General features: G+C 56.5%; 1 protein-coding gene across 1 annotated transcript in view; it reads left to right on the forward strand.

The window, feature by feature from the left end:
* The window catches only part of LOC103647630 (phospholipase D delta), a 49,170-nt gene extending 26,545 nt beyond the window's left edge, over positions 1 to 22,625 (forward strand). The window contains exons 3-5 of the mRNA XM_020549377.3: positions 21,136 to 21,306; positions 21,892 to 22,089; positions 22,230 to 22,625. Coding sequence (XP_020404966.1) covers positions 21,136 to 21,306; positions 21,892 to 22,089; positions 22,230 to 22,523 — 663 coding nt within the window. The 3' untranslated portion in view covers positions 22,524 to 22,625. The remainder of the gene's footprint in view (positions 1 to 21,135; positions 21,307 to 21,891; positions 22,090 to 22,229) is intronic.
* Positions 22,626 to 25,622: the final 2,997 nt, after the last annotated feature.

A 25,622-nucleotide genomic window follows, 5' to 3' on the forward strand; every position in this document is an offset into this window, starting at 1 on the left:
CACCGGACAGTCCGGTGCACACCGGACACTGTCCGGTGCCCGATTTATTTCCTTAAACAGCGCAGCCGACCGTTGCCGACCGTTGCAGATCTGGCGCACCGGACAGTCCGGTGCACACCGGACAGTCCGGTGCCTCCTTCCGACCGTTGGCCAGACCACGTGTCGCGCGCAGATTCCGCGGCCGACCATTGGCTCGGCCGACCGTTGGCTCACCGGACAGTCCGGTGCACACCGGACAGTCCGGTGAATTTTAGCCATACGCCGTCGGCAAATTCCCGAGAGCGGCGTCTTCAGGTCGAGGCAGCCTGGCGCACCGGACACTGTCCGGTGCACCACCGGACAGTCCGGTGCCCCAGACCGAAACAGCCCCTTGGCTGTACACAGCCAAGTCTTCTCTTTATCTTCTTCTTTCTGTTTCTAACACTTAGACAAATATATTAGTACACAAAACCAATGTACTAAGACTTAGAAACATACCTTTGTTGAAGATTTGCACTTTGTTCATCCATGGGCATTGATTCACATTTAAGCACTTGTGTTGACACTCAATCACTAAAACACTTAGAAATGGCCCAAGGGCACATTTCCCTTTCAGATTGCCTGAGAAACGAGGACGTTGCTGCTTCCAGGCCGGGGTCCACTGATCTTGCGCTTGCGATCCTCCATCTCCTTACGCTTCCTCTCTGTCATGATTGCTCTGTCAATCAGGTGCTGGAATGTCGGGAAGGTATGATTCATCAGTTGATACTGAAGAGGGTCAACCAAGCCTCTCAGGAAACGGTATTGTCTCTTGGCGTCGGTGTTGACATCTTCAGGAGCATAGCAAGACAACTGCAGAAACTTGTCCCGGTACTCACTGACAGACAATGACCCTTGCTTGAGGGCCAGGAACTCCTCCTTCTTCACTGTCATCAGACCTACAGGAACATGGTACTGACGGAAGCTACCTCTGAACTCTTCCCAGGTGATGGTGTCGGGGTTGGCATAGGTGGCGAGATAAGACTCCCACCATGACTGAGCTGCTCCTCTCAACAGACGGGGACCATACAGGACTTTCTCCCTGTCATCACACTGAGCGGTATGCAACTCTCGCTCCACAGTGCGCAGCCAGTCTTTAGCATCCATGGGGTCAGAAGAGTGAGCGAACGTTGGTGGATGACCTCTCATGAATTCAGCACGCTTGTCCCTAGGCATCTGAGGCTGAGGTGGTGGCTGCTGCTGCTGCTGCTGAATGGCGGCCAGAGTCTGACCGATGGCTTGGACTGCCTGAGTCTGCATCAGGAACATCTGCTCGATGGACATCGGGGGCGGGGGCGGCAGCTGCTGTTGCTGGGGTGCCTCATCCTGCTGAGCTGGTCGCTCCTGCTGAGCACGCCTTCCTCCTCTGCGCCTGTTCTCTGACATCTGCAGAATGCAACCACACATCAGAACTGATCTTGCAAATCTTGCAGCATAAGAAAAGATTATAGAATTCTCCACAACGCTGAACGGATGAGCATCTTCACTAATCTCCAACACAGACCAACACAGCTTCTCAGATAAAGAGGGAAGTGGAATGAAAGGCTTCCCAACTAAATAGCTAACTCCTTTAACATATAACAGGTAAACCAAAATGCAGGGGATACCCACACTCTGGTGACAGTCATTACAAAGATCCAAATCAAACATAGTTCATCATGCCAAACATAAATGCACAGGATATAGCAAACTACCCTGTCTAACTAAGACTAACTAAGAGCGAGACTAACACTAAGACTATAGCTTCTATGTATATATTTCGTATTAATTACAAGATCTGACTCTAACGATCTATGGTTCTAAGTCTATCTTGGTCTTACAGTCGGGATTGCCATAAGGCTGGTGTCCACGCCGAGGTGAGCGGTATGGGTGCTGAGTCCCGACGGGAGCGGGGGAACCATCGTCCAGGTGACGACATTCCGCGCGCTCAGCCCGCAGCAGGGCGATCTCAGCACGAGCCCTACTCAGCTCGTCTAGTGCATGGTCCTGCTCCGTGTTTAGCACGGTGGCTAGGTTGACTGTGCTGCTCAACCTAGGATTGTCCTCACCGACAGGTGAGACAATCACGCCTCCTGTGCTGCCAGATGGACGGCGGGGGTAATACTTCAGGTTGAGACCATCGGCTACCCCGCCGAGCACTGAGCAGTAGTGTGAAAGCACACGTCGTGCGGCATCTTGTATGGCCGCCTCAGCTGAGTCCCGCTCAGAGATGGAATAGTGCTCTGAGCAGGCCTCCGCACCCTGGAGACTGTTCTCCAGACGGCGCACCAAGTAGGTCGCCTCCTAGTGTCCGGGTAGACCCCGCGACTATGCTGGTAGACCACACAACGATACTCGATGGACCAAGTACGCCGGTCAGGTGCCCGACGTAGCAGGGTGTCGAGCGCATCGTGGAAGTGACACCCGCGAGCAGCGTCGCGAGTGATGGGTCGAGCAACCCATCCTTCTGGCTCCTGGTCAGCAGAAAAGTCGGTGTCGTGGCTCGAGCTGTCGTCGCCACCTCCGTCATCTGGGTCTCCTCCAGCAGCTACTCCAGAGGCTGGGGCGTCCAGTGGTGGTGCAGGGGGCGCCTCTAGGGGAAGCACAGGGGAGCAGCTCCTCACAGACTCTATCTCCTGCTGGAGCGAGAAAGAAGAGCCCTGCTGCCCCTGCTCCTGTCGTCGACGCTCCTGCTCCTCATGCAGGCGGTGGTGCAGCCTCTCCAAGTGACTGGACTGACCGGCCATGGGACGGCGAAGCGGACGCTCCACGAGACGGGAAGGTAAGAAGGGGATGACAGACTTCCGTGTGGTGTGTCTAAGGCGAGCCATCTATAAAAGACACCGCAAGCAAAAGAGTGAGAACAGAACTAGTATGACCAGCAAGTAATGAACCATAAATAAATGAAGGATTAGAATAAAACACAATCTTCAGCAAGGTATAATATATAGTAGAACATAGTTTTGGTCAACATGACCAACTTTTGAAGGGATACCAAAGTCAAGGTAGGGACAAAGGTCTATAATCCTTAGAACGACCATTCTACTCTAGGTTAGTGGTCCTACAATTAGCACGGCTTTGATACCACCTACGTCACACCCGGTTTTAGAAGGCAAACCGAATGCGAACCATGTACGTGCCAGGATCAGCAATTCACGCACACAGCAGTTACATAACATGGACATCATCACACAATGCTCAAATAGTATTAAAAAGGGAAATAGTAGTCGATTACATCATATGTCTAAGACATCAACATAGTCTTTACAATAAATCAAAGTGCAGAAAAGAAACGTAGATAAACGCGGCCTTCACAGGCTGCCGACTGGGGGTTGCCGCTAACCCACGCCTAGAACTCATCATAATCTTGGAACTCCTGATGGTCTCCTTCTACGGCTTCATCTTCTCCTGAGCAGTGGTTGCAATGCTGACAACCTGGGGATGGGGGGTTTGGTGTGTAGAGCAAGGGTGAGTACACATCAACATACTCAGCAAGTATCCTGTTTGGCTGTAGTGGACTAGCTTTATGTGGGGGTAAGTCAAGTAGTTGCTTTTAGTTGGTTAGATTATTATTACTAGTAGAGAAAGCCAAGTTTTAGAATTAACCCACGTTATTAACCCAAACGTACTCCTTTCCAAACGGAAAGAGTACCACTCACCATTACAAGAGTCAATACCAAAACCAACAATCTCATTGCCACCTGCAATCCGAACATCTCTGATCAAGTATCACTAATCACTAGAGTTCCCATGGCTGCTCATAACCGCAAGCACGGTTGATATATCAGTTTTCAAACACTCTGAAGAGGTTGTGCACTTTACCCACAAGCCGTGATTCCCTTTCTGCCCGGAGATCATGACTCTCCATTGATCACTACCAAGGTGACCCAGCAGGGCATCACTATGTAGCCTTTACAAAGATTCCCCGGGGCTGTAGCCGCCTGTCGGGGACCATAATTAGGGGTACCCTCAAGTCTCCTAATTCTCAGCTGGTAACCCCCATCAGCATAAAGCTGCAAAGGCCTGATGGGTGCGATTTAGTCAGGGATCAGTCCATTCGAGGGACTCGATCACGCCTCGCCCGAGCCTAGCCTCGGACAAGGGCAGCCGACCCCGGAGGATTTCCGTCTCGCCCGAGGCCCCCCTCCAGCGAGTACATACTTACGGCTCGCCCGAGGCCCTGTCTTCGCCAAGAAGCAACCCTGACCAAATCGCCGCGCCAACCGACCGGATCGCAGGAGCATTTAATGCAAAGGTGGCCTGACACCTTTATCCTGACACGCGTCCTCCAGTCGACAGAGCCGAAGTGACCACAGTCACTTCGCCGCTCCACTGACCGGCCTGACAGAAGGACAGCGCCGCCTGCGCCGCTCCGACTGCTGTGCCACTCGACAGAGTGAGGCTGACAGGCAATCAGGCCCGACCTCAGGCACCATAGGAAGCTCTGCTTCGCCCGACCCAGGGCTCGGACTCGGGCTCAGCCCCGGAAGACGACGAACTCCGCTCCACCCGACCCAGGGCTCAGACTCGGGCTCAGCCCCGGAAGACGGCGAACTCCGCTCCGCCCGACCTAGGGCTCGGACTTGGGCTCAGCCCTAGAAGACGGTGAACTCCGCTCCGCCCGACCCAGGGCTCGGACTTGGGCTCAGCCCCAGAAGACGGCGAACTCCGCTCTGCCCGACCCAGGGCTCAGACTTGGGCTCAGCCCCAGACGACGACGAACTCTGCTTTGCCCGACCCCAGGGCTCGGACTCAGCCCTGGCCTCAGTCGACGGTCTCCACCTCGCCCAACCCAGGGGCTCGGACTCGACCACGGCCACGGAAGACAGACTCGACCTCGACCTCGGAGGAGCCTCCACATCGCCCAACCTAGGGCGCGGACCGACCACGTCGACAGGAGGCGCCATCATTACCCTACCCCAAGCTGACTCAGGCTACGGGGAACAAGACTGGTGTCCCATCTGGCTCGCTCCGCCAGATAGGCAATGATGGCGCCTCGCATGCTCTATGACGACGGTGGCTCTCAGCCCCCTTACGGAAGCAAGAGGACGTCAGCAAGGACTCGACAGCCCCGACAGCTGTCCTTCCGCCAGGCTCCAGCGCTCCTCCGACGGCCACGACACCACACGAACCGGATGCCAAAACCTCTCCGGCTGCCACGACGGCATGTACTTAGGGCGCTAGCTCTCCTCCGCTAGACACGTAGCACTCTGCTACACCCCCCATTGTACACCTGGATCCTCTCCTTATGCCTATAAAAGGAAGGACCAGGGCCCTCTTACAGAGGGTTGGCCGCACAGGGAAGAGGACGGGACAGGCGCTCGCGTGAGGCCGCTCGCTCCCCCTCCCGCGTGGACGCTTGTAACCCCCTACTGCAAGCGCACCCGACCTGGGCGCGGGACGAACACGAAGGCCGCGGGATTTCCACCTCTCTCACTCCCGTCTCCGGCTGCCTTCCTTCCCCCCTTCACGCTCGGCCTCGCGCCGACCCATCTGGGCTGGGCCATGCGGCGACATTTCACTCGTCGGCCCAGGGACCCCCCGGTCTCGAAACGCCGACAGTTGGCGCGTCAGGTAGGGGCCTGCTGCGTGTTGACGAACAGCTTCCCGTCAAGCTCCAGATGGGCAGTCTCCAGCAACCTTTCCAGCCCGGGACGGTGCTCCGTTTCGGGAGTCTTGAGTTCATGTCCCTCGACGGCAGCTACGACATGATACTCCTTCCTCCGCCGTGCGACAACGACAATGGCGGCCGACAGCCCGCCCGCCGGCGGCGGAATCGACGACGTCTTCCCCGTGTGGTGGAAGAACAACATTCAAGCTCACCCCGCCCTCTCCCCCGCCGACGGAGGAGGAGGCGGGGCAACCAAGGCCAAGCAGGAGGCGGCCCCCCGTCGGCTGTCGAGCAGGTCAACGGCGCCGGCGCCCCAACAGGGGGCGCGTCGGGCATCGACCTCGCGTTTGAGACGAAGACGAGCGCCGTCTCCCCGCGATACGCCAATTCCGAGCAAACCGACGACGCCAGCACGCTTGCGAAAGGCTTGCTGGGCGTCACCCTCGTACCTTAGACGACGGTGCAGTCAGTCCTTGACGTGACTCCATCACCGCCCATCGACCAAGAGGTACCGACCGATTCCCATCTCACGCCCCTTGGATTCAGCCTCGACCCGCCAAGCGGCTTCGCTTTGGCGGACGCTCTCGTAGAGGCGAGTCCAAACCCTCTGGGGTATCGTATGCGGTCACCCTGGGACCGGCTGACGGACGTCTCGACCTACGGGCCCTCGGGGTCCGAGGAAGATGACGAGCCTGACTTCTATTGGGATTTCTCTGGACTTGGCAACCCCAGTGCCATGCGGGACTTCATGACCGCATGCGACTACTGCCTTTCCGACTGTTCCGACGGTAGCCGCAGCCTCGGCGACGAGGACTGCGGCCCAAGTCGTGAATGTTTCCACGTGGATCTAGGGGTCCCTCCGAAGACAACCATCTCGGTATGCCGGAGAACGGTGATCTCCCTAGGCCTGTGCCACGCGTTGACATCCTACGGGAGCTAGCTGTGGTCCCCGTTCCGGCGGGGGGTCATGACCCACAGCTCGAGCAAATCCGCGGGGTGCAGGCCAGGCTCGACGAGGGAGCAGGGGCACTTGAGCCGATCCGCCGGGACGTCGGGCAGGAATGGGTGGGCCAACCTCCGGCCGGAGAAATGCGTCATCTACCTCAGGGTATCCAGCACCGCATCGCCGACGATGTCAGGGTAAGGCTGCCGCCCGCTTCCAGTGGGGTCGGCCTGAACCTGGCTGCAGCGGCAATGCTTCTCCGCGCGATGCCAGAGCCATCAACCACCGAGGGGCGGCGAATCCAGGGAGAGCTCAAGAATCTCCTGGAGGGCGCCGCGGTCCGACGGGCCGAGAGCTCCGCCTCCCGGAGGCAGGGGTACCCCTCGGAACATCGTGCCGCGACTTCCCGATTCATGCGGGAAGCCTCGGTCCACACCGGGCGCACGCGCAACACAGCGCCTGCGGCCCCGGGTCGCCTCGGCAATGAGCACCATCACCGTGACCGTCGGGCCCACCTCGACGAGAGGGTGCGCCGAGGCTACCACCCCAGGCGTGGAGGACGCTACGACAGCGGGGAGGATCGGAGTCCCTCGCCCGGACCACCCGGTCCGCAGGCCTTCAGCCATGCCATACGACGGGCGCCGTTCCCGACCCGGTTCCGACCCCCGACTACTATCACAAAGTACTCGGGGGAGACGAGACTGGAACTGTGGCTCGTGGACTACCGGCTGGCCTGCCAACTGGGTGGAACGAACGACGACAACCTCATCATCTGCAACCTCCCCCTATTCCTCTCCAACACCGCTCGCGCCTAGTTGGAGCACCTGCCTCCGGGGCAGATCTCCAACTGGGACGACATGGTCCAAGCCTTCGCCGACAATTTCCAGGGCACGTACGTACGCCCTGGAAACTCCTGGGACCTCCGAAGCTGCCGACAGCAGCCGGGAGAGTCTCTCCGGGACTACATCCGGCGATTCTCGAAGCAGCGCACCGAGCTGCCCAACATCACCGATTCAGATGTCATCGGCGCGTTCCTCGCCGGCACCACCTGCCGCGACCTGGTGAGCAAGCTGGGTCGCAAGACCCCCACCAGGGCGAGCGAGCTGATGGACATCGCCACCAAGTTCGCCTCTGGCCAGGAGGCGGTTGAGGCTATCTTCCGGAAGGACAAGTAGCCCCAGGGTGGCAGGGCTCGCAACGACGACAAGAAGGAAGATCACCAGGCAGGAGAGTTCCCCGAGGTCCGCGACTGCTTCATGATATACGGTGGGCAAGCGGCGAACGCCTCGGCTCGGCACCGCAAGCAAGAGCGTCGGGAGGTCTGTTCGGTGAAGGTGGCGGCGCCAGTCTACCTAGACTGGTCCGACAAGCCCATCACCTTCGACCAAGCCGACCACCCCGATCACGTGCCGAGCCCGGGGAAATACCCGCTCGTTGTCGACCCCGTCATCGGCGACGTCAGGCTCACCAAGGTCCTCATGGACGGAGGCAGCAGCCTCAACATCATCTACGCCGAGACCCTCGGGCTCCTGCGTGTCGATCTGTCCTCGGTCCGGGCAGGCACTGCGCCTTTCCACGGGATCATCCCCGGGAAGCGCGTCCAGCCCCTTGGACAACTCGACCTTCCCGTCTGCTTCGGAACGCCCTCCAACTTCCTAAGGGAGACCCTTACATTCGAGGTGGTCGGGTTCCGAGGAACCTACCACGCGGTACTGGGGAGGCCATGCTACGCGAAGTTCGTGACCGTCCCCAACTACACCTACCTCAAGCTCAAGATGCCGGGCCCCAACGGGGTCATCGCCGTCGGCCCCACGTACAAACACTCGTTCGAATGCGACGTGGAGTGCGTGGAGTACGCCGAGGCCCTCGCCGAGTCCGAGGCCCTCATCGCCGACCTGGAAAGCCTCTCTAAGGAGGTGCCAGACGTGAAGCGTCACGCCGGCAACTTCGAGCCAGCGGAGACGGTTAAGTCCGTCCCCCTCGACCCCAGCAGCGACGCCTCCAAGCAGATCCGGATCGGCTCCGAGCTCGATCCCAAATAGGAAGCAGTGCTCGTCGACTTTCTCCGTGCAAACGCCAACGTTTTCGCGTGGAGTCCCTCGGACATGCCCGGCATACCGAGGGATGTCGCCGAGCACTCGCTGGATATCCGAGCTGGAGCCCGACCCGTCAAGCAGGCTCTGCGCCGATTCGACGAAGAAAAGCGCAGAGCCATTGGCGAGGAGATCCACAAGCTAATGGCGGCAGGGTTCATCAAAGAGGTATTCCATCCCGAATGGCTTGCCAACCCTATGCTCGTGAGAAAGAAAGGAGGGAAATGGCGGATGTGTGTAGACTACACTGGTCTAAACAAAGCATGTCCGAAGGTTCCCTACCCTCTGCCTCGCATCGATCAAATCGTGGATTCCACTGCTAGGTGCGAAACCCTGTCTTTCCTCGATGCCTATTCAGGGTACCACCAAATCAGGATGAAAGAGTCCGACCAGCTCGCGACTTCTTTCATCACACCCTTCGGCATGTACTGCTATGTCACCATGCCGTTCGGCTTGAGGAATGCGGGCGCGATGTACCAGCGGTGCATGAACCATGTGTTCGGCGAACACATTGGCCGAACGGTCGAGGCCTACGTCGATGACATCGTAGTCAAGACGAGGAAAGCCTCCGACCTCCTTTCCGACCTTGAAGTGACATTTCGGTGTCTCAAGGCGAAAGGCGTGAAGCTCAATCCTGAAAAGTGTGTCTTCGGGGTGCCCCGAGGCATGCTCTTCGGGTTCATCGTCTCCGAGCGGGGCATCGAAGCCAACCCGGAGAAGATAGCAGCCATCACCAGCATGGGGCCCATCAAGGACTTGAAAGGCGTACAGAGAGTCATGGGATGTCTTGCGGCTCTGAGCCGCTTCATCTCGCGCCTCGGCGAAAGAGGCCTGCCTCTGTACTGCCTCTTAAGGAAGGCCGAGTGCTTCACTTGGACCCCTAAGGCCGAGGAAGCCCTCGAGAACCTGAAGGCGCTCCTCACGAACGCGCCCATCTTGGTGCCCCCCCCCCCCCCCGCTGCCGGAGAAGCCCTCTTGATCTACGTCGCCGCGACCACTCAGGTGGTTAGCGCCGCGATTGTGGTCGAGAGACGAGAAGAGGGGCATGCATTGCCCGTTCAGAGGCCAGTCTACTTCATCAGCGAGGTACTGTCCGAAACCAAGATCCGCTACCCACAAGTTCAGAAGCTGCTGTACGCGGTGATCCTGACGCGGCGGAAGTTGCGACACTACTTCGAGTCTCATCCGGTAACTGTGGTGTCATCCTTCCCACTGGGGGAGATCATCCAGTGCCGAGAGGCCTCAGGTAGGATCGCAAAGTGGGCGGTGGAAATTATGGGCGAAACAATCTCGTTCGCCCCTCGGAAGGCCATCATGTCCTAGGTCTTGGCGGACTTCGTGGCTGAATGGGTCGACACCCAGCTACCAACAGATCCGATCCAGCCGGAACTCTGGACCATGTTCTTCGACGGGTCACTGATGAAGACAGGAGCGGGCGCAGGCCTGCTCTTCATCTCGCCCCTCATAAAGCATCTACGCTACGTGCTACGCCTCCACTTCCCGGCGTCCAACAATGTGGTTGAGTACAAGGCCCTGGTCAACGGGTTGCGCATCGCCATCGAGTTAGGGGTCCGACGCCTCGACGCTCGCGGTGACTCGCAGCTCGTCATCGACCAAGTCATGAAGAACTCCCACTACCGCGACCCGAAGATGGAGGCCTACTGCGATGAGGTTCGGCGCCTGGAAGACAAGTTCTACGGGCTCGAGCTCAACCACATCGCCCGGCGCTACAACGAGACTGCGGACGAGCTGGCTAAAATAGCCTCGAGGCGAACAACGGTTCCTCCGGACGTCTTCTCTCGAGACCTGCATCAACCCTCCATCAAGATCGACGACACGCCCGAGCCCGAGGCACCCTCGGCCCAGCCCGAGGTACCCTCGGCTCAGTCTGAGACACCCTCGGCTCGGCCCGAGGCATCCTCGGTTCAGCCCGAGGTACCCTCGGCCCCCGAGGGCGAGACACTGCGTGTCGAGGAGGAGCGAAGCGGGGTCACGCCTAATCAAAACTGGCAGACCCCGTACCTGAAATATCTCCACCGAGGAGAGCTACCCCTCGACCGAGCCGAGGCTCGACGGTTGGCGCGACGCGCCAAGTCGTTCGTCTTGCTGGGAGATGGGAAGGAGCTCTACCACCGCAGCCCCTCGGGCATCCTCCAGCGATGCATTTCCATCGCCGAAGGTCAGGAACTCCTACGAGAAATACACTCGGGGGCTTGCGGCCACCACGCAGCACCTCGAGCCCTTGTCGGAAATGCTTTCCGGCAAGGTTTCTACTGGCCGACGGCGGTGGCTGACGCCACTAGAATCGTCCGCACCTGCGAAGGGTGTCAGTTCTACGCAAGGCAGACCCACCTGCCTGCTCAGGCCCTGCAGACCATACCCATCACCTGGCCTTTTGCTGTGTGGGGTCTGGACCTCGTCGGCCCCTTGCAGAAGGCACCCGTGGGCTACACGCACCTATTGGTCGCCATCGACAAATTCTCCAAGTGGATCGAGGTCCGACCCCTAAACAGCATCAGGTCCGAGCAGGCGGTGGCGTTCTTCACCAACATCATCCATCACTTCGGGGTCCCGAACTCCATCATCACCGACAACGGCACCCAGTTTACCGACAGGAAGTTCCTGGACTTCTGCGAGGATCACCACATCCGGGTGGACTGGGCCGCCGTGGCTCACCCCATGACGAATGGGCAAGTAGAGCGCGCCAACGGCATGATTCTACAAGGACTCAAGCCTCGGATCTACAACGACCTCAACAAGTTCAGCAAGCGATGGATGAAGGAACTCCCCTCGGTGGTATGGAGTCTGAGGACGACACCGAGCCGAGCCACGGGCTTCACGCCGTTCTTTCTAGTCTATGGGGCCGAGGCCATCTTGCCCACAGACTTAGAATACGGTTCCCCGAGGACGAGGGCCTATGCTAACCAAAGCAACCAAGCTAATCGAGAAGACTCGCTGGACCAGCTGGAAGAGGCTCGGGACAAGGCCTTACTACACTCGGCGCGGTACCAGCAGTCCCTGCGACGCTACCACGCCCGAGGGGTCCGGTCCCGAGACCTCCAGGTGGGCGACCTGGTGCTTCGGCTACGATAGGACGCCCGAGGGCAGCACAAGCTCATGCCTCCCTGGGAAGGGCCGTTCGTCATCGCCAAAGTTCTGAAGCCCGGAACGTACAAGCTGGCCAACAGTCAAGGCGAGGTCTACAGCAATGCTTGGAACATCCAACAGCTACGTCGCTTCTACCCTTAAGATGTTTTCAAGTTGTTCATATACCTCGCTTCCATGCAAAGTTTAGTCATCAAGGAAGGGTCAGCCTTGCCTCGGCAAAGCCCGACCCTCCCTCGGGGGCTAAAAGGGGGGAACCCCCTCCGCGTCGAAATTTTCCTCGAAAAAAGATCCTTTCTGCCAGAATGTCTTTCGTGCTTTTCGACTACTTCGAAAGTGGATCCTGAAAACGACGGAGTACACGTAAGCAGCCAAGGCTGACCGAGCCGAGGGACTCCTACGCCTCCGGGATACGGATACCTCACTCATCACCTTCTGCGATAAGTAACTCACGTTCGGATAAGTGATTCCGCGGACCGAACAAGTCTTCACGTTCGAAAGATCCTCTGCCGAAGCGATTCTTCGAGCCTTCTCGACTGCGTCGGTGACAGAACCCTATGGACGGGTAAGAGTGCGCGTAAGCGGCAAGGCCGACCGAGCCGAGGGATTCCTACGCCTCCGGGATACGGATACCTCACTCATCACCTTCCGTGAGAAGCAACTCTCGCTCGCACAGACAATTCTGTTACCGACGAAAAAGTCTAGATACTCGAAACAAGAGGAAAAGAAACGCAGCTTTACAACACGATGAGGGTGTGTTTGGGCCTCGGCGGTCGCAGAAAACACACGCTACAAGATAATCCGATCCTGCAGGCTCGGATCTTGACGGTTGAAGGGAGCAGCAGCACCCTCGGCGTCAACTACACCTTCGACGAGGTCCGACCTAGCCTCCGACGGCGACACGGTCCGAGGGTCTCCACTCTGAAGGACGACTTCATCGTCACGCCCGGGCCATCGCCGCCCGGGTCTCCTCCAAGAATCCGGCTCGAGCAGGCGGCTCGGCTGATCACCCCGAGGCCTCGGCCAGCTGTCCCCCGAAGACATCAGCCTGGCCCGAGGCCTCGGCAGATCAACTCCGGCGTTGGTCCCGCTAACGGACGACCCGACCAGGCTCCGGCCGACCAAGTCTTCTTTTCGAGCCAACTCTGCCTCTGTCCGTGCTGACACCGCTACCCCTGGCTTCGGCTCGTCGAAGAGCGGCCCAGGGGTTCCTTTAACTAAGCAAGAGAAGCCTCGGACAGCAAGGCCGACCGAGCCGAGGGACTCCTACACCTCCGGGATACGGATACCTCACTCGTCACCTTTGCACGGGGCGACTCACGCTTGGTGAAGTGGTTCAGACAACCAACAGGCGAGTCTTAGTGCTCGAAAATGAGGAAAAAACACGGCTCCGTGCCAAAAATACATACATGTTCAGGCCTCGACAGCCACAATGAACAAAAACACTGGCATTCAAGGTGCCATTACAAACGGAACTCCGGTTCCGTCCCCGCGGGTATGAACAACCTCCACACCGGGGAGCCTGCGGGGCGACGAGTTCCGGGTGGCTCGCCAGCGACCTCTGCAGCAGCAGCCATGGTCCCAGGACGGACGCGGCCACCGGAAGGCTCTCGTTCGCATTCCCGCTCAAGGGATGCGAACCAGCCATCAAAGCCAAAGAGCGGGCCGCTCCAAAGCGCACCGGCAGGTCCTCGCTCCCGTCCTCGCCACGAAAGCGAGGAAGAGGGCGGAATGTTGCATCCTAGCTGGGCAGCAACAGTTCGCCTTCCCCGGCATGGCTGGAGGACGCCTCCTCCGCAGAGCTGGAGGATGGTTTCCACCACCAGAAGCTGGAAGAGGAGGTGGCCAGCTGACCCGCGTGGGAGGTAGAGCCCCGGCTCGCCTCGCTCTTCGCCCCAGCAAGGATGATGAACATCCTTGAAGCTGAGGGTGGGACCGAGATCACAGCCCGGCTTGCTTCTCCCCATCCAGGGGCTGGTGGTCACCGTCTTGGGTGACCGCTGGCGGAGGGGTGCAGCCAGGCTGCATGATGAAATCCTTGAAGCCGAACGATGGCTGAAAGGTACCGACTCCCATGGAGTTGCGTTCCTCCAACGACAAGGCGAAAGGACTGCGGGCATCCCCCATCCGGGGGCTTGGAAGGTGGAAAGACACGATGCATAAGGGAGCGCGAAGACATGGTCGCCTTTCAAGGGGGTCACCCTCCTTTTAAAGGCGACTCTCCCTACTTGCGTCCCCAGCTGTCGTGGGCTGAGTTTTCTCCAACACGCTCCAAGGTCCTCCCCCTACGGCGCGGGGGCTGGGTCCCACACGTCATGCAAGTCGTCCCAGGGCAGAAGAAGCCAAACCGCCGCGCGCGGTGCATGCAACCGCCCAGCGGTTACAAGCAGTTCTCCACTTTTGCCCAGACCAGCGGGCGAAAGGGCGGGCAGCCATGCAGGCGGCATGCAACCGCGCCAAGTGGGCGCACCTCTCCGACTTCCAACGCGCCCAGCATGGAAGCTCACGCCCACTCGTCATGCAACCGGCGCGCCGGTCGCTACGTGCAAGCAACTGCACCGCCACTCGCACCACTGCCACGCCTCCTCGACTGCGGAACCAGTACCGCGACTCGAGGCAACCCTGCGTACGACCCAGCAGTGCCAGCCAGGCGCGACGGTCAATGCGGCCAAAAACGGGCCGGCAGTGATGGTGGTGGCAGGCGGGCGGGAGCGGTGGCCACGTCGTCAGCCAAGCTCACGTCCCATCCTGGGGCAGTGAGAGAGCCCTCTCTCACGGCGTGAAGATGACGCGCCCGTGTTCCGTTCCTCGAACGGCTCGCGCACGCGCAACGGCCGCCCCGCGAACCACTCGCCCCGTCGCATTAACTCCGCGGCGGGACAGGCGGCGTCTCTGGCAGGGGAAGCGAGCGACGCTTCGCCTTCGCCATAATGACCGCGTCAAAAAAGGTACGCTGTGTCATTCGATTTCGTGTCCTTTTTCTTTTCCTCTTTCTCTCTTTTACAACAGGGACCGGGAAAGGGGGATACCCCGAAAAGGACCCTTCTCCGTGAAGGAAACAGGCTCTGAGCCTCCCTACTGATTAGAGGTTCGAAGGCTGGCCCCTCGGAGGGGTTCAACAGCCGCCTCAGAGCACGTGGGCTCCACACCCACTACTGGTCAGAGGTTCGAAGGCCGGCCCCTCGGAAGGGTTCAATGGCTGCCTCAGGCCACTCGGGCTCCGCGCCCACTACTGATCAGGGGTTCGTAGGCTGGCCCTCGAAGGGTTCACAGCCGCCTCAGACACAGAGCGAGGGATGACCATGGGTACGTTCGATACATAACCAAGGCTCGGGCTACGCTCCCGAGGTACCCTAGGACATTTCCGAGACCAATGGGAACGATCTTGTAACGGAATCCCATCAGAGGGAGGCATCGAGCCCTCGGACCCCGTCGACAGGGGACCGGGTCCGGCAGATCACCCGCAGGTACTTTTGGGCGTGCCTCTGGGCCTCTAGCCGACCCCTAACAAATGGGGCACGGACGTCCGCTCGGATTACCCGCCAGCAGCTCACCGGAGACACCATGTTCGGCGCCCACCGAGGGCAACATGGCGCTTTCCCCCCTCCTCCTTGCGGAAAGGCGACGCAGGGGCGTATGTAAAAAAGTCGAGTCTATCCCTGATCGTCCTCTCGCCCTATGCAAAGGCTCGGGGGCTGCTCTCACAAACCCGGCTCCGGCCAAACCGTTGACAGCGTCAACATACTAGCCCGAGAACTTGGAACCCGACCGTGCACCCGGGCTACGGCCAGCTCGCATGAGGGAACGACCAGACCAGCCGAAGCATTACGCGAGGCATTAAGACCTCGGAGGAGTCAAACCACTCCTCCGAGGCCTCGGGGGCTACACCCGGCGGGTGCGCTCGCGCGCACCCACCGGAACAAAACGCAACCGGGAAAGGCTGGTCCCCTTGCAAAAAAAGTGCGACGAAAGCCTCCAAGTGAGTGCTAACACTCCCTTCGAGGCTCGGGGGCTACTGTCGAGGACCATAATTAGGGGTACCCTCAAGTCTCCTAATTCTCAGCTGGTAACCCCCATCAGCATAAAGCTGCAAAGGCCTGATGGGTGCGATTTAGTCAGGGATCGGTCCATTCGAGGGACTCGATCATGCCTCGCCCGAGCCTAGCCTCGGAAAAGAGCAGCCGACCCCAGAGGATTTCCGTCTCGCCCGAGGCCCCTTCCAGCGAGTACATACTTACAGCTCGCCCGAGGCCCTGTCTTCGCCAAGAAGCACCCTGACCAAATCGCCGCGCCAACCGACCAGATCGCAGGAGCATTTAATGCAAAGGTGGCCTGACACCTTTATCCTGACACGCGTCCTCCAGTCGACAGAGCCGAAGTGACCGCAGTCACTTCGCCGCTCCACTGACCGGCCTGACAGAAGGACAGCGCCGCCTGCGTCGCTCCGACTGCTGTGCCACTCGACAGAGTGAGGCTGACAGGCAGTCAGGCCCGACCTCAGGCGCCATAGGAAGCTCCGCTTCGCCCGACCCAGGGCTCGGACTCGGGCTCAGCCCCGGAAGACGACGAACTCCGCTCCGCCCGACCCAGGGCTCGGACTCGGGCTCAGCCCCGGAAGACGGCGAACTTTGCTCCGCCCGACCCAGGGCTCGGACTTGGGCTCAGCCCCAGAAGACGGCGAACTCCGCTCCGCCCGACCCAGGGCTCGGACTTGGGCTCAGCCCCAGACGACGACGAACTCCGCTTCGCCCGACCCCAGGGCTCGGACTCAGCCCTGGCCTCAGCCGACGGTCTCCACCTCGCCCGACCCAGGGGCTCGGACTCGACCACGGCCCTGGAAGACAGACTCGACCTCGACCTCGGAGGAGTCTCCACATCGCCCAACCTAGGGCGCGGACCGACCACGTCGACAGGAGGCGCCATCATTACCCTACCCCAAGCTTACTTAGGCTACGGGGAACAAGACCGGCGTCCCATCTGGCACGCTCCGCCAGATAGGCAATGATGGCGCCCCGCACGCTCTGTGACGACGGCGGCTCTCAGCCCCCTTACGGAAGTAAGAGGACGTCAGCAAGGACTCGACAGCCCCGACAGCTGTCCTTCCGCCAGGCTCCAGCGCTCCTCCGACGGCCACGACACCACACGAACCGGGTGCCAAAACCTCTCCGGCTGCCACGACGGCATGTACTTAGGGCACTAGCTCTCCTCCGCTAGACACGTAGCACTCTGCTACACCCCCCATTGTACACTTAGATCCTCTCCTTACGCCTATAAAAGGAAGGACCAGGGCCCTCTTACAGAGGGTTGGCCGCGTGGGGAAGAGGACAGGACAGGCGCTCGCGTGAGGCCGCTCGCTCCCCCTCCCGCGTGGACGCTTGTAACCCCCTACTGCAAGCGCACCCTACCTGGGCGCGGGACAAACACGAAGGCCGCGGGATTTCCACCTCTCTCACGCCCGTCTCCGGCTGCCTTCCTTCCCCCCTTCGCGCTCGGCCTCGCGCCGACCCAACTGGGCTGGGGCACGCAGCGACATTTCACTCGTCGGCCCAGGGACCCCCTGGTCTCGAAACGCCGACACCGCCCGTTAGGTTTCCTAAATGCACTGCACTCCTCCCCAAGGGGCGAACCCAAACTTGGCAGAGCGAGCCGCATACATCGAGCCCCATTGACGGCATGACGGCTAAGCGAACTACACCCCGGATCCTCTAATTATTCAGCTAAGGGCACCCCATTCTAAACTCATGGTTGCACTGTTTTCCCGGGCGGTCATCCAACGAACAGGTCCTTACGGAGAGGCACTCGAGAAACCGCTCGAGCCCCCTTGAAGACCACAAGTATAACATCATAATAAAAGAAGGGAAAACAGCGTATCATTGATAATTCTCATCATGTTCATTGATTAGAGTTGAGCAATAGCATAAGACTAAGCAATAATAATCCAACCCAAATAGGTAAACAAGGACATGGATAACAAAAGCTAGTCAATCCTTAGGTATAAATGTGTAATGCGGGAGGTGAATTGAAGAATGTATAGGACAAAGATAGGTCAAGGGACACTTGCATCCACCAACCGACTGCTGCTCAGGGGCTTCTCCTGCGAGTTCTTCGGGCTCCTTAACCAGATCATTCTCTATGCGAGCGCAAACATACATACATCCACATATTTAATACAAAAGAACAGTACACCATACAATAGAATGCAGTAAGTAAACAGACGTTCCACGCGGGCTCGCAATTACGGTTAAGAGAGAAAGAGGAAAAGACAGTCGAGAAACGATCACATTACATTATTATGAATTAAACCACTCGCTCAATTGAAAGGCATTAATGTAGACACTACGTTTAGCATAAAGTAAAGTCATGTTTCATGTCTAATCATTATAAGCAGATGAAGATAAATTAAAAGGATTGTCGCGTGGCAAGACGCGCGACATAGCACTCTAAATCGAATTAAGAAATCAACGACTCGTCGCGCGACCGAGCGCACAACAAGACACTTTGCATTAATTATAAAGAGACGTTAAGCTTCGCGCGACGAAACGCACGACGGCATACATCAACTGAACTGAGTCTAAAGTGGAACGTCGCGTGAATACACGCGCGACGTTACACATTAAACAACCTGAAATTAAAATGGATCATCATGCGACGAAGCGCACGACGCAACACATTCATAGAATCTGAGATTAGATAAATTCGTCGCGCGACGAAGCGCGTGACACAGCACGCTAACTAACGGAGTTTGAAACTAACTAAAAACCAAGAATAATCACCGCGCGCGTGGGGTTGTGCACGCGGGAACGCGTTAGGGGTAAACGGGGGAGCGTGAGGCCACGCCAAGGCCACGCGAGCCACGCCGAGGGCCGGGACGCCGCGCGCAGGGGGTCGAGGCCGCGCGCAGGGGTCGGGGACGCCGCGCCGGGGCAAGGCCGCCACGCCAGGGGAGGCGGGGCCGCGCCGCGCGCGAGCAGGGGAGGGGGCGGGGTCGCCGCCGCGGGCAGGGGAGGGGGCGGGGCCGCGCGCCGCACGAGCAGGGAGGGCAGGGGCGCGCGCGCAGGGGAAGAAGAGAGGGCGCGCGCAGGGGGAGAAGAGGAGGGAGAGGGAGAGAGAGAGGAGAAGGGAGGGGAGCTCACCTCGGGATCCAACTCCGGCGATCACCGTCTCCAAAACCTAGGGCACCACGGGAAGAGAGAGGTGGAAGAGGGAGAGGGAGGTTGCTGCGCGGGAAATCCAAATGAGAGAGGGAGGAGAGGAGGGGCGCATGGGGGGTGTGGGGCGCCAGGGGCGCCAGGGGCGCGCAGGGCCGGGCCGGGCTAGGCTGGGTTGGGTTGGGTTGGGCCGAGCCACTTCGCGGATCGAAACCTACGACACGCACGACCCTCAAACGGGCTCCAATCGCGAATCGAAATCCGAGACGGAACGAGACGAACACGCGACATCCAACAAAGAAATGCGCTTCGGCATGATGCAACACCCATGACACTTAGGTTTTGGTTTATACATGACACGGACACCTGTCACTATACTGGTTTTGAAATTGGGAAGAAGGAGCGAAACAGGAAGAGAAAAGAGAGTAACGCCCGAATTCGGTGAGAGAAAAGAAGAAAAAATCCTACCCCAAATTCAGGGCGTTACAGCTGGCCGCCGGCATGGCCATCCGGCCGGCAGGGAGGGTGGTGGCGAGGCTCTCTTCTTCGCGTTGGTGGCGCGCTCCGCAGCAAGCCGGCAAGCCATCCCTCGCGCGGCTGCGTGGAGTTGACTAGGTGGCTGCTGCGTGGAGTTGACTGGGTGGCTGTTGCGGCTGTGGCGGCGCCGATTGGTGCCCGCGCAGGTGTAGGGGACGGCGGCTGGGGTCGCTGGCCTATGGCTCAGGCGGTCGGATCCGGTGCTCGGGGGCCAGATCTGGACCCAGTCTATCGGATCTGCCTCAGCAGCTGGCAGTTGGTGTGGTGGCGGCAGTTGGTTGGGGTTTGTGCAGGTGATGTGGGGTGGCGCTCTCTTCTTTGCCACCTCTCCCCTCACATCCTTGACTGCTGCTATGGTGGGGGCGACAACCTCCTTCGACCGACCGGCCCGCAGTGTTCGGGCGGTGGCCTTGGCGACGGCCCAGGGTGGTCCTCGCGGTTGTGCTCAACACGGAGGCCACGACGTTTGCAGGCCGGTTTTGGGGCCTGTCATCCAGATCTGGTGGCCTTAGGGCAGGGGTGGCGCCCGAGATGGTGGGGCACACGTCCTGTGGCTGCTGGCAGATGATGGAGGCAACATCGGCAGGTGTCGGGGCTGACGACGTTCGTCATTTGTGGCCTCGGCGTGCGGCTGTGTGAAGCTGCGATGGTGGTGGCTCGACGCTCTGGCGTCGGCGTGGCGGTGCTTGAGGTCGCACGTTTGTGAGGGGTGGTGTCGGCCAGTGGCCAGGACGGCGCAAGGTGGCAGGGTGCTCGGCAAAATCTAGATTCGGTGGCCGTGTGTGCTAGTGCCATCGGCTGCTGGGTGCGGCTCTGGCACGTGCCTGTGTGACGCATATGGTATGGAGGACGGCGACGACGGTAGCTCTTGGCCTGACGTTGGTGCTGGGGGCTTCTTGGGCGAGAGCCTCGGCGACGGTGACGCTCGTGGGCGCCGCTTCCCCTGTTGGGGGCATCGTATTCCCCAACATTTTCTTCCTTGGGCGAAAGCCTGGTCCATCTCGGACTCGCGACGGTGTTGTCCCCGACGTCACTCCCTTCCTGAAGGCGTCACATTGAAGTTTGTCTCGGCCTCAGCTTCGCCTTCGATGGTTGCTTTTGATTCTCGGCGTCTGGTATGCGGGTGAAGATGGGGCTTTGCAAGGTGAAGTCGAAGTTGCTGCATCAGGGGTTGTGGCTCGGCAACGATGACAGCTGACGAGCCCCCTTCTTCGTGGACTGGATTGTTTCGAAGGGTCGTGCATCTACTGGGGGTAGGACGGAGGTTCAAGCTCATTGGTGAATAATCGGAGCTGTCTCACGTGGGGTGTGTTGAGGCTTGGCAACGACGGCGCACTGTGATCTTTCTCCTTCTGTGCTGGTGTGTTTGGTTGTAGGCATTGTCGTGTTTTCTTTGGCCATGTGCGGCCCGTTTTACGGAGTCGGAGTTGCTTGTCCCTTGGGTCGAGCTCGGCAACGATAACTCTGGATGGGTTGTGTGTGAGGGGCTCCCGTTATCGGGGATGTTTGTGCATTCTGTAGGCGGTGAGTGTTGTGCCGGGTTGATGTCCCAATCCAACCGGCGAGTTTGGCGTGTTGGTGTCCGAATCCAACCACATGTTGTTTTGTTGCTCTGTCCGATCCGGATCCTTCTCCTTTATTAATATAATCCGCAGCTCTCCTGCCTGGTTCGTTTAAAAAAAGATTTTCTTCATGTTACAGGCCCAGACAATGGAGATGATGTATACAATAATTACAGATGAGCTCAAGTCAATGGACAATAAGGACATGCGCCCTGAAGATTACTTGAGCTTCTTTTGTCTTGGAAACCGGGAAGAACCACCATCTAATGGCAGCCTAGAATCAGAGAAATCTACAGATAAAAGTGCAGCGGTAGTCTGTTGTTGCATTTTTCCTTATTCTTTTAAAGAAAAATTGTCTAGGTTATTTGCTACTAAAACTTATCTAACCGCTTGTCATGTTTTTATCATCTACTCAACTCTCATGTATATATTAATACTTTTAGTTTTTTAAAAAAAATAAGAAAATGGTATATAAGTTCATAAGGAGACATTGGCATGGAAAGAATGCCTTCTTGCAGTAAGCTGTTGGGCTAAAGAGTCTTTGGCTAGGCCCTTGGGCCATCATCTGTTTTTTTAGCCAAACTGGTGGGCCTTGACCTGCTGGGGTTTCTCTAGATTGATTGTTAGTTATGATAGGCAAGGATACTACTATATACTTATAGAAACCAACCCGAGATCATCCTTGCCTATATATGCATATGTATTCCACAGCCCTAATCACTATTCTTTTCCCATGCAATTATCTTCCTTTCATGTGATACTATGCTCTTGCCATTCTATTTTGAAGAACCCGTGGACATGTCATGTTGTCTGGAGTCTAGCTCCATTCATTTTCTTGTTAAAAATTTACTAAGCAGTCACATTGATTCAATACGTTTTCTTTTAAAATCTGTAGGGCTTAGCTACAAAATATCGACGGTTCATGATCTATGTTCATGCAAAAGGAATGATTGTGGATGATGAATATGTCATTCTGGGTTCAGCAAACATCAACCAGAGATCCCTGGCTGGTTCTAGAGATACTGAAATTGCAATGGGTGCATACCAGCCTCATTATGCATGGTCTACAAAGAATGGACATCCTGACGGCCAGGTTGACTTCTTTGTACCAAATTTACTTATTAATGGCTAGTAACTTATCCGCCCTCCCCTATGTGATTCTACAACCCCATATTTATAAATAGTGCTACCATTTCTAAGCTAGCTATGCCTACATATCATTTTCCCTTCCAGGTATACGGGTACAGAACGTCCCTGTGGGCAGAGCACCTTGGAACGATCGATGACCGCTTCAAGGATCCTTCGAGTTTGGAGTGTGTAAGGTTTGTGAATCAAATCGCTGTAGAGAACTGGCGAAGGTATACTGCAGAAGAAATGAGTACATTACAAGGGCACCTCCTCAAGTACCCAGTTAAGGTGGAGGCTGATGGTAAGATCAGCCCACTGCCAGACCAAGAATGCTTTCCTGATGTTGGCGGCAAGATTCTGGGAGCTTCAACTTCACTTCCTGATTCGCTGACCATGTAGCGTCATTACATAATTTTTTTTCAGAGTTGAACTCTGTAATTGTCTAGATTTGGTGGGATTGTCACAGAACTTATACTACTAGTGAAGTGCGCGCGCACTACAGTAAACAGAGAAACGTCCGACGGTCAAAACCGTCGGACATAAGGAATTAACCGTCGGAAATAGATTATTTCCGACGGCAAAGCCTTATCTCCGACGGCTTTAAGCCGTCGGAGATAACTCGTCGGAAATAGTGCAATGTTCGACGGCAGCCGTCGGACATAAGCTATCTCCGACGGCTGCGTGTGCCCGTCGGAGATAACAAATCCCAACCGTTTTACCGGTCGGAATGTGGGCCCCACAAGATTAAGTCCGACGGCTACCACTAGGCCGTCGGACATAAGCATCCCTTATGTCTGACGGTAGTTAATGCCGTCGGACATAAGCATCCCTTTATGTCCGACGGCTACCACTAGGCCGTCGGACATAACAAATTACAGAATTTACACAAAATTCTGTTTTTTAAAAAATCTGACATTTACAAAACAAAAACAGATTCATGCACATATACACATTCACATTCACAATCACAAATATACACATTCTAATAAGTATTCACAATCACAAATATTCTCACATAAATAATAACATTCACAAATTTAACATCAACATATAGGTTCGACGGTTGTTGCAAACTGAAATTGTGTCTCACAAACAAGTGTTGCAAAGTGTTTCATAAATAAACATCACGACACATCAATCATATCCATCGTCTGGATGGTTCGAGTAGCCACCTCCTCCGGCTGGACTCTGCGTGTTGAATAGGTTGTTGACCCACGAATGTGTTGTGTCGTCTTGCCCAGACCCATCTCCAGGTGCGGCAACTGAAGCGGGTGGTGTCTAAAATCCCTATAACACAAGCACATGAAATAGTAACCACTCAGTTGTTCATTTAAACACATAAGACATCTATGAACATGTCACACACGCATATGTGTACATACCATAGGGAATTGTGACGTAGGCGGAGGCGGAGGTGGAGGCGCCAACATTGGCATTGGCAGTGCAAAGTCCGGAGGCGGCATCCCATATGTCGGCATCGGGACGCCCGCTTGTTGGGCTAGTTGCTACAAATTATATACAAGTCATTGTTGAACAAACAAGATACACATCAAGTGTTTTGCAAAATAAGCTACAAAATGTTACTTCAACTTACCGAGAGAAGAGCTTGATTTTGGGCCTGGAGGCTTGCATAATACTCGTCCCTCTTCTTCTGGTACTCGGCTTGTTGTCTCTGGTATTCAGATTGTTGCCTCTGGTACTCCAATTGTTCCCTCAAGACTGATTGATGGTACTCTGCCTGTTGACGCAACACTGCAAGCTCTATCTCATGGGCTGCTGATCGTGAACGGGACGACTGTGAAGACGACGATGTGGATTGTCGTCCACGGCGTCTCAGCTCTCTGGAATCAATCGTAGAATCAAAAATACCCAACCTACAAGAGTGAACCATGCACTTAGTATAGTAACTCATGGCTCAGTTGAATCGCAAGCATATGATGACAATTTTGAAAACCAAATCAAATAATCTCACCGTCCATGAGCTTGTCCTCCTGCGCTAGCATATGCTGCCTGAGGGTCGATTGGCTGGCTCCTCCAATCGTACTCCTCCCCATGGCGTTGAACCATCTCCTGCCCATACGAAGCCTGGAGGCAAACAATATCAAATATAAGTGCATAACCCCTATGCCCTTGCAAACAATATCAACACACATAATAGAGTATCAAAAACTCACTAGACGGTCGGTGGCCGTCTGAGTGCATAACACATCAGGATTCTGAGGATCAGAACCCCTATGCCCTTGCATATACACCTCCACATCCGTGGGCGTACGGCCGGATTTGACTTCCTGTACATAAAAGTTATAATGACACATTTGCTATGTGATTCAAAGTTACGACAAACTGTGACTTACCATTCGCTTAGCCAAGCGCACATGACCATCACCGCCGTAGTTGTGGAACGACTCAGTCCCACGGTTTCCCCTGTTCCTTTCGGAAATGGCACGAAAGTCAGGGGAAGCCCACCATCTGCACAATGCCCGATAACCGTCTGGTCGGGTGGCCATCCACGGCACCGACACCTACATGAAATTTTTTAAATAAAGCAAGCAAATACATGGCTTTGTGCGATATGAGAGGCAACAACCTGTTTACCTCTAGGTATTGCTCCTCCGTCAAGTAAATTGATGACCACTCGGCCTTTGTATTTGGCATCGGTCGATCATCAGCATTTGCTCTGTACCATGCCTTTATAGCCTGAATTCGTGCATAGTACATTGCATCTGCAACGACATCGTTCGTGTTAAACTCAAACACGTAACGAGCGTTCATATCATATGATCCATCGTCCGGCAACTTGTACCGTTTCTGCAAAAACCATAGTGTTATCATAAAAGCAAACATATATGGAATAACTAAAATAGTATAAACAAGTCATACCCAGAATGCATCCCAAACTAGTGCCTGTGTGTTGCCAAACGTTCTACAGACACCATAGCGATAATGCTCCCAAGTGGTGGCGGGGACAGACTCGCCAGTAGGCAAAGTCACAAGACCAGGCCAGTGCAGACGAACAAGATTACCAAGAACCATGTTCACCTGCCTGTAGTGTCCTGTGCCTGTGAACGAGTCGTCGATCCAAGTCCTGCAAACAGAAATCAATGTAGAAATTAAAACATAACTTTCAATAACATTTAAGCAAAGATATGTCACTCACTTTCCACTAGGCTTTATCACAACCCGAGATTCGGGTGGAAGCTCTGGAGGTGGTCCAACAAAATGCAGCTTCCTCATTCTCTTAACTCGAGAAGTTCCAGACCCAGCTGCAGAATCTCCACCAGCCCCAGAATCCCCAGCCCCAGAATCCCCACCAGCGTCGTCTCCAGCATCATCTCCCACATTATCTCCACCATCATCTTCAACATCATCTCTTGCATGATCCTCTACCACTGGTTCCTCAATCTCAGCATCCTATGAAACAAATAACTTACATCATACAATATTAAGTAACTCAAATAATGTAATTTAACAACTAACTTACATCTTGTGGAGGCAAAT

This window comes from Zea mays, chromosome 2 (assembly GCF_902167145.1).
Source record: "Zea mays cultivar B73 chromosome 2, Zm-B73-REFERENCE-NAM-5.0, whole genome shotgun sequence".
NCBI lineage: Eukaryota > Viridiplantae > Streptophyta > Magnoliopsida > Poales > Poaceae > Zea > Zea mays.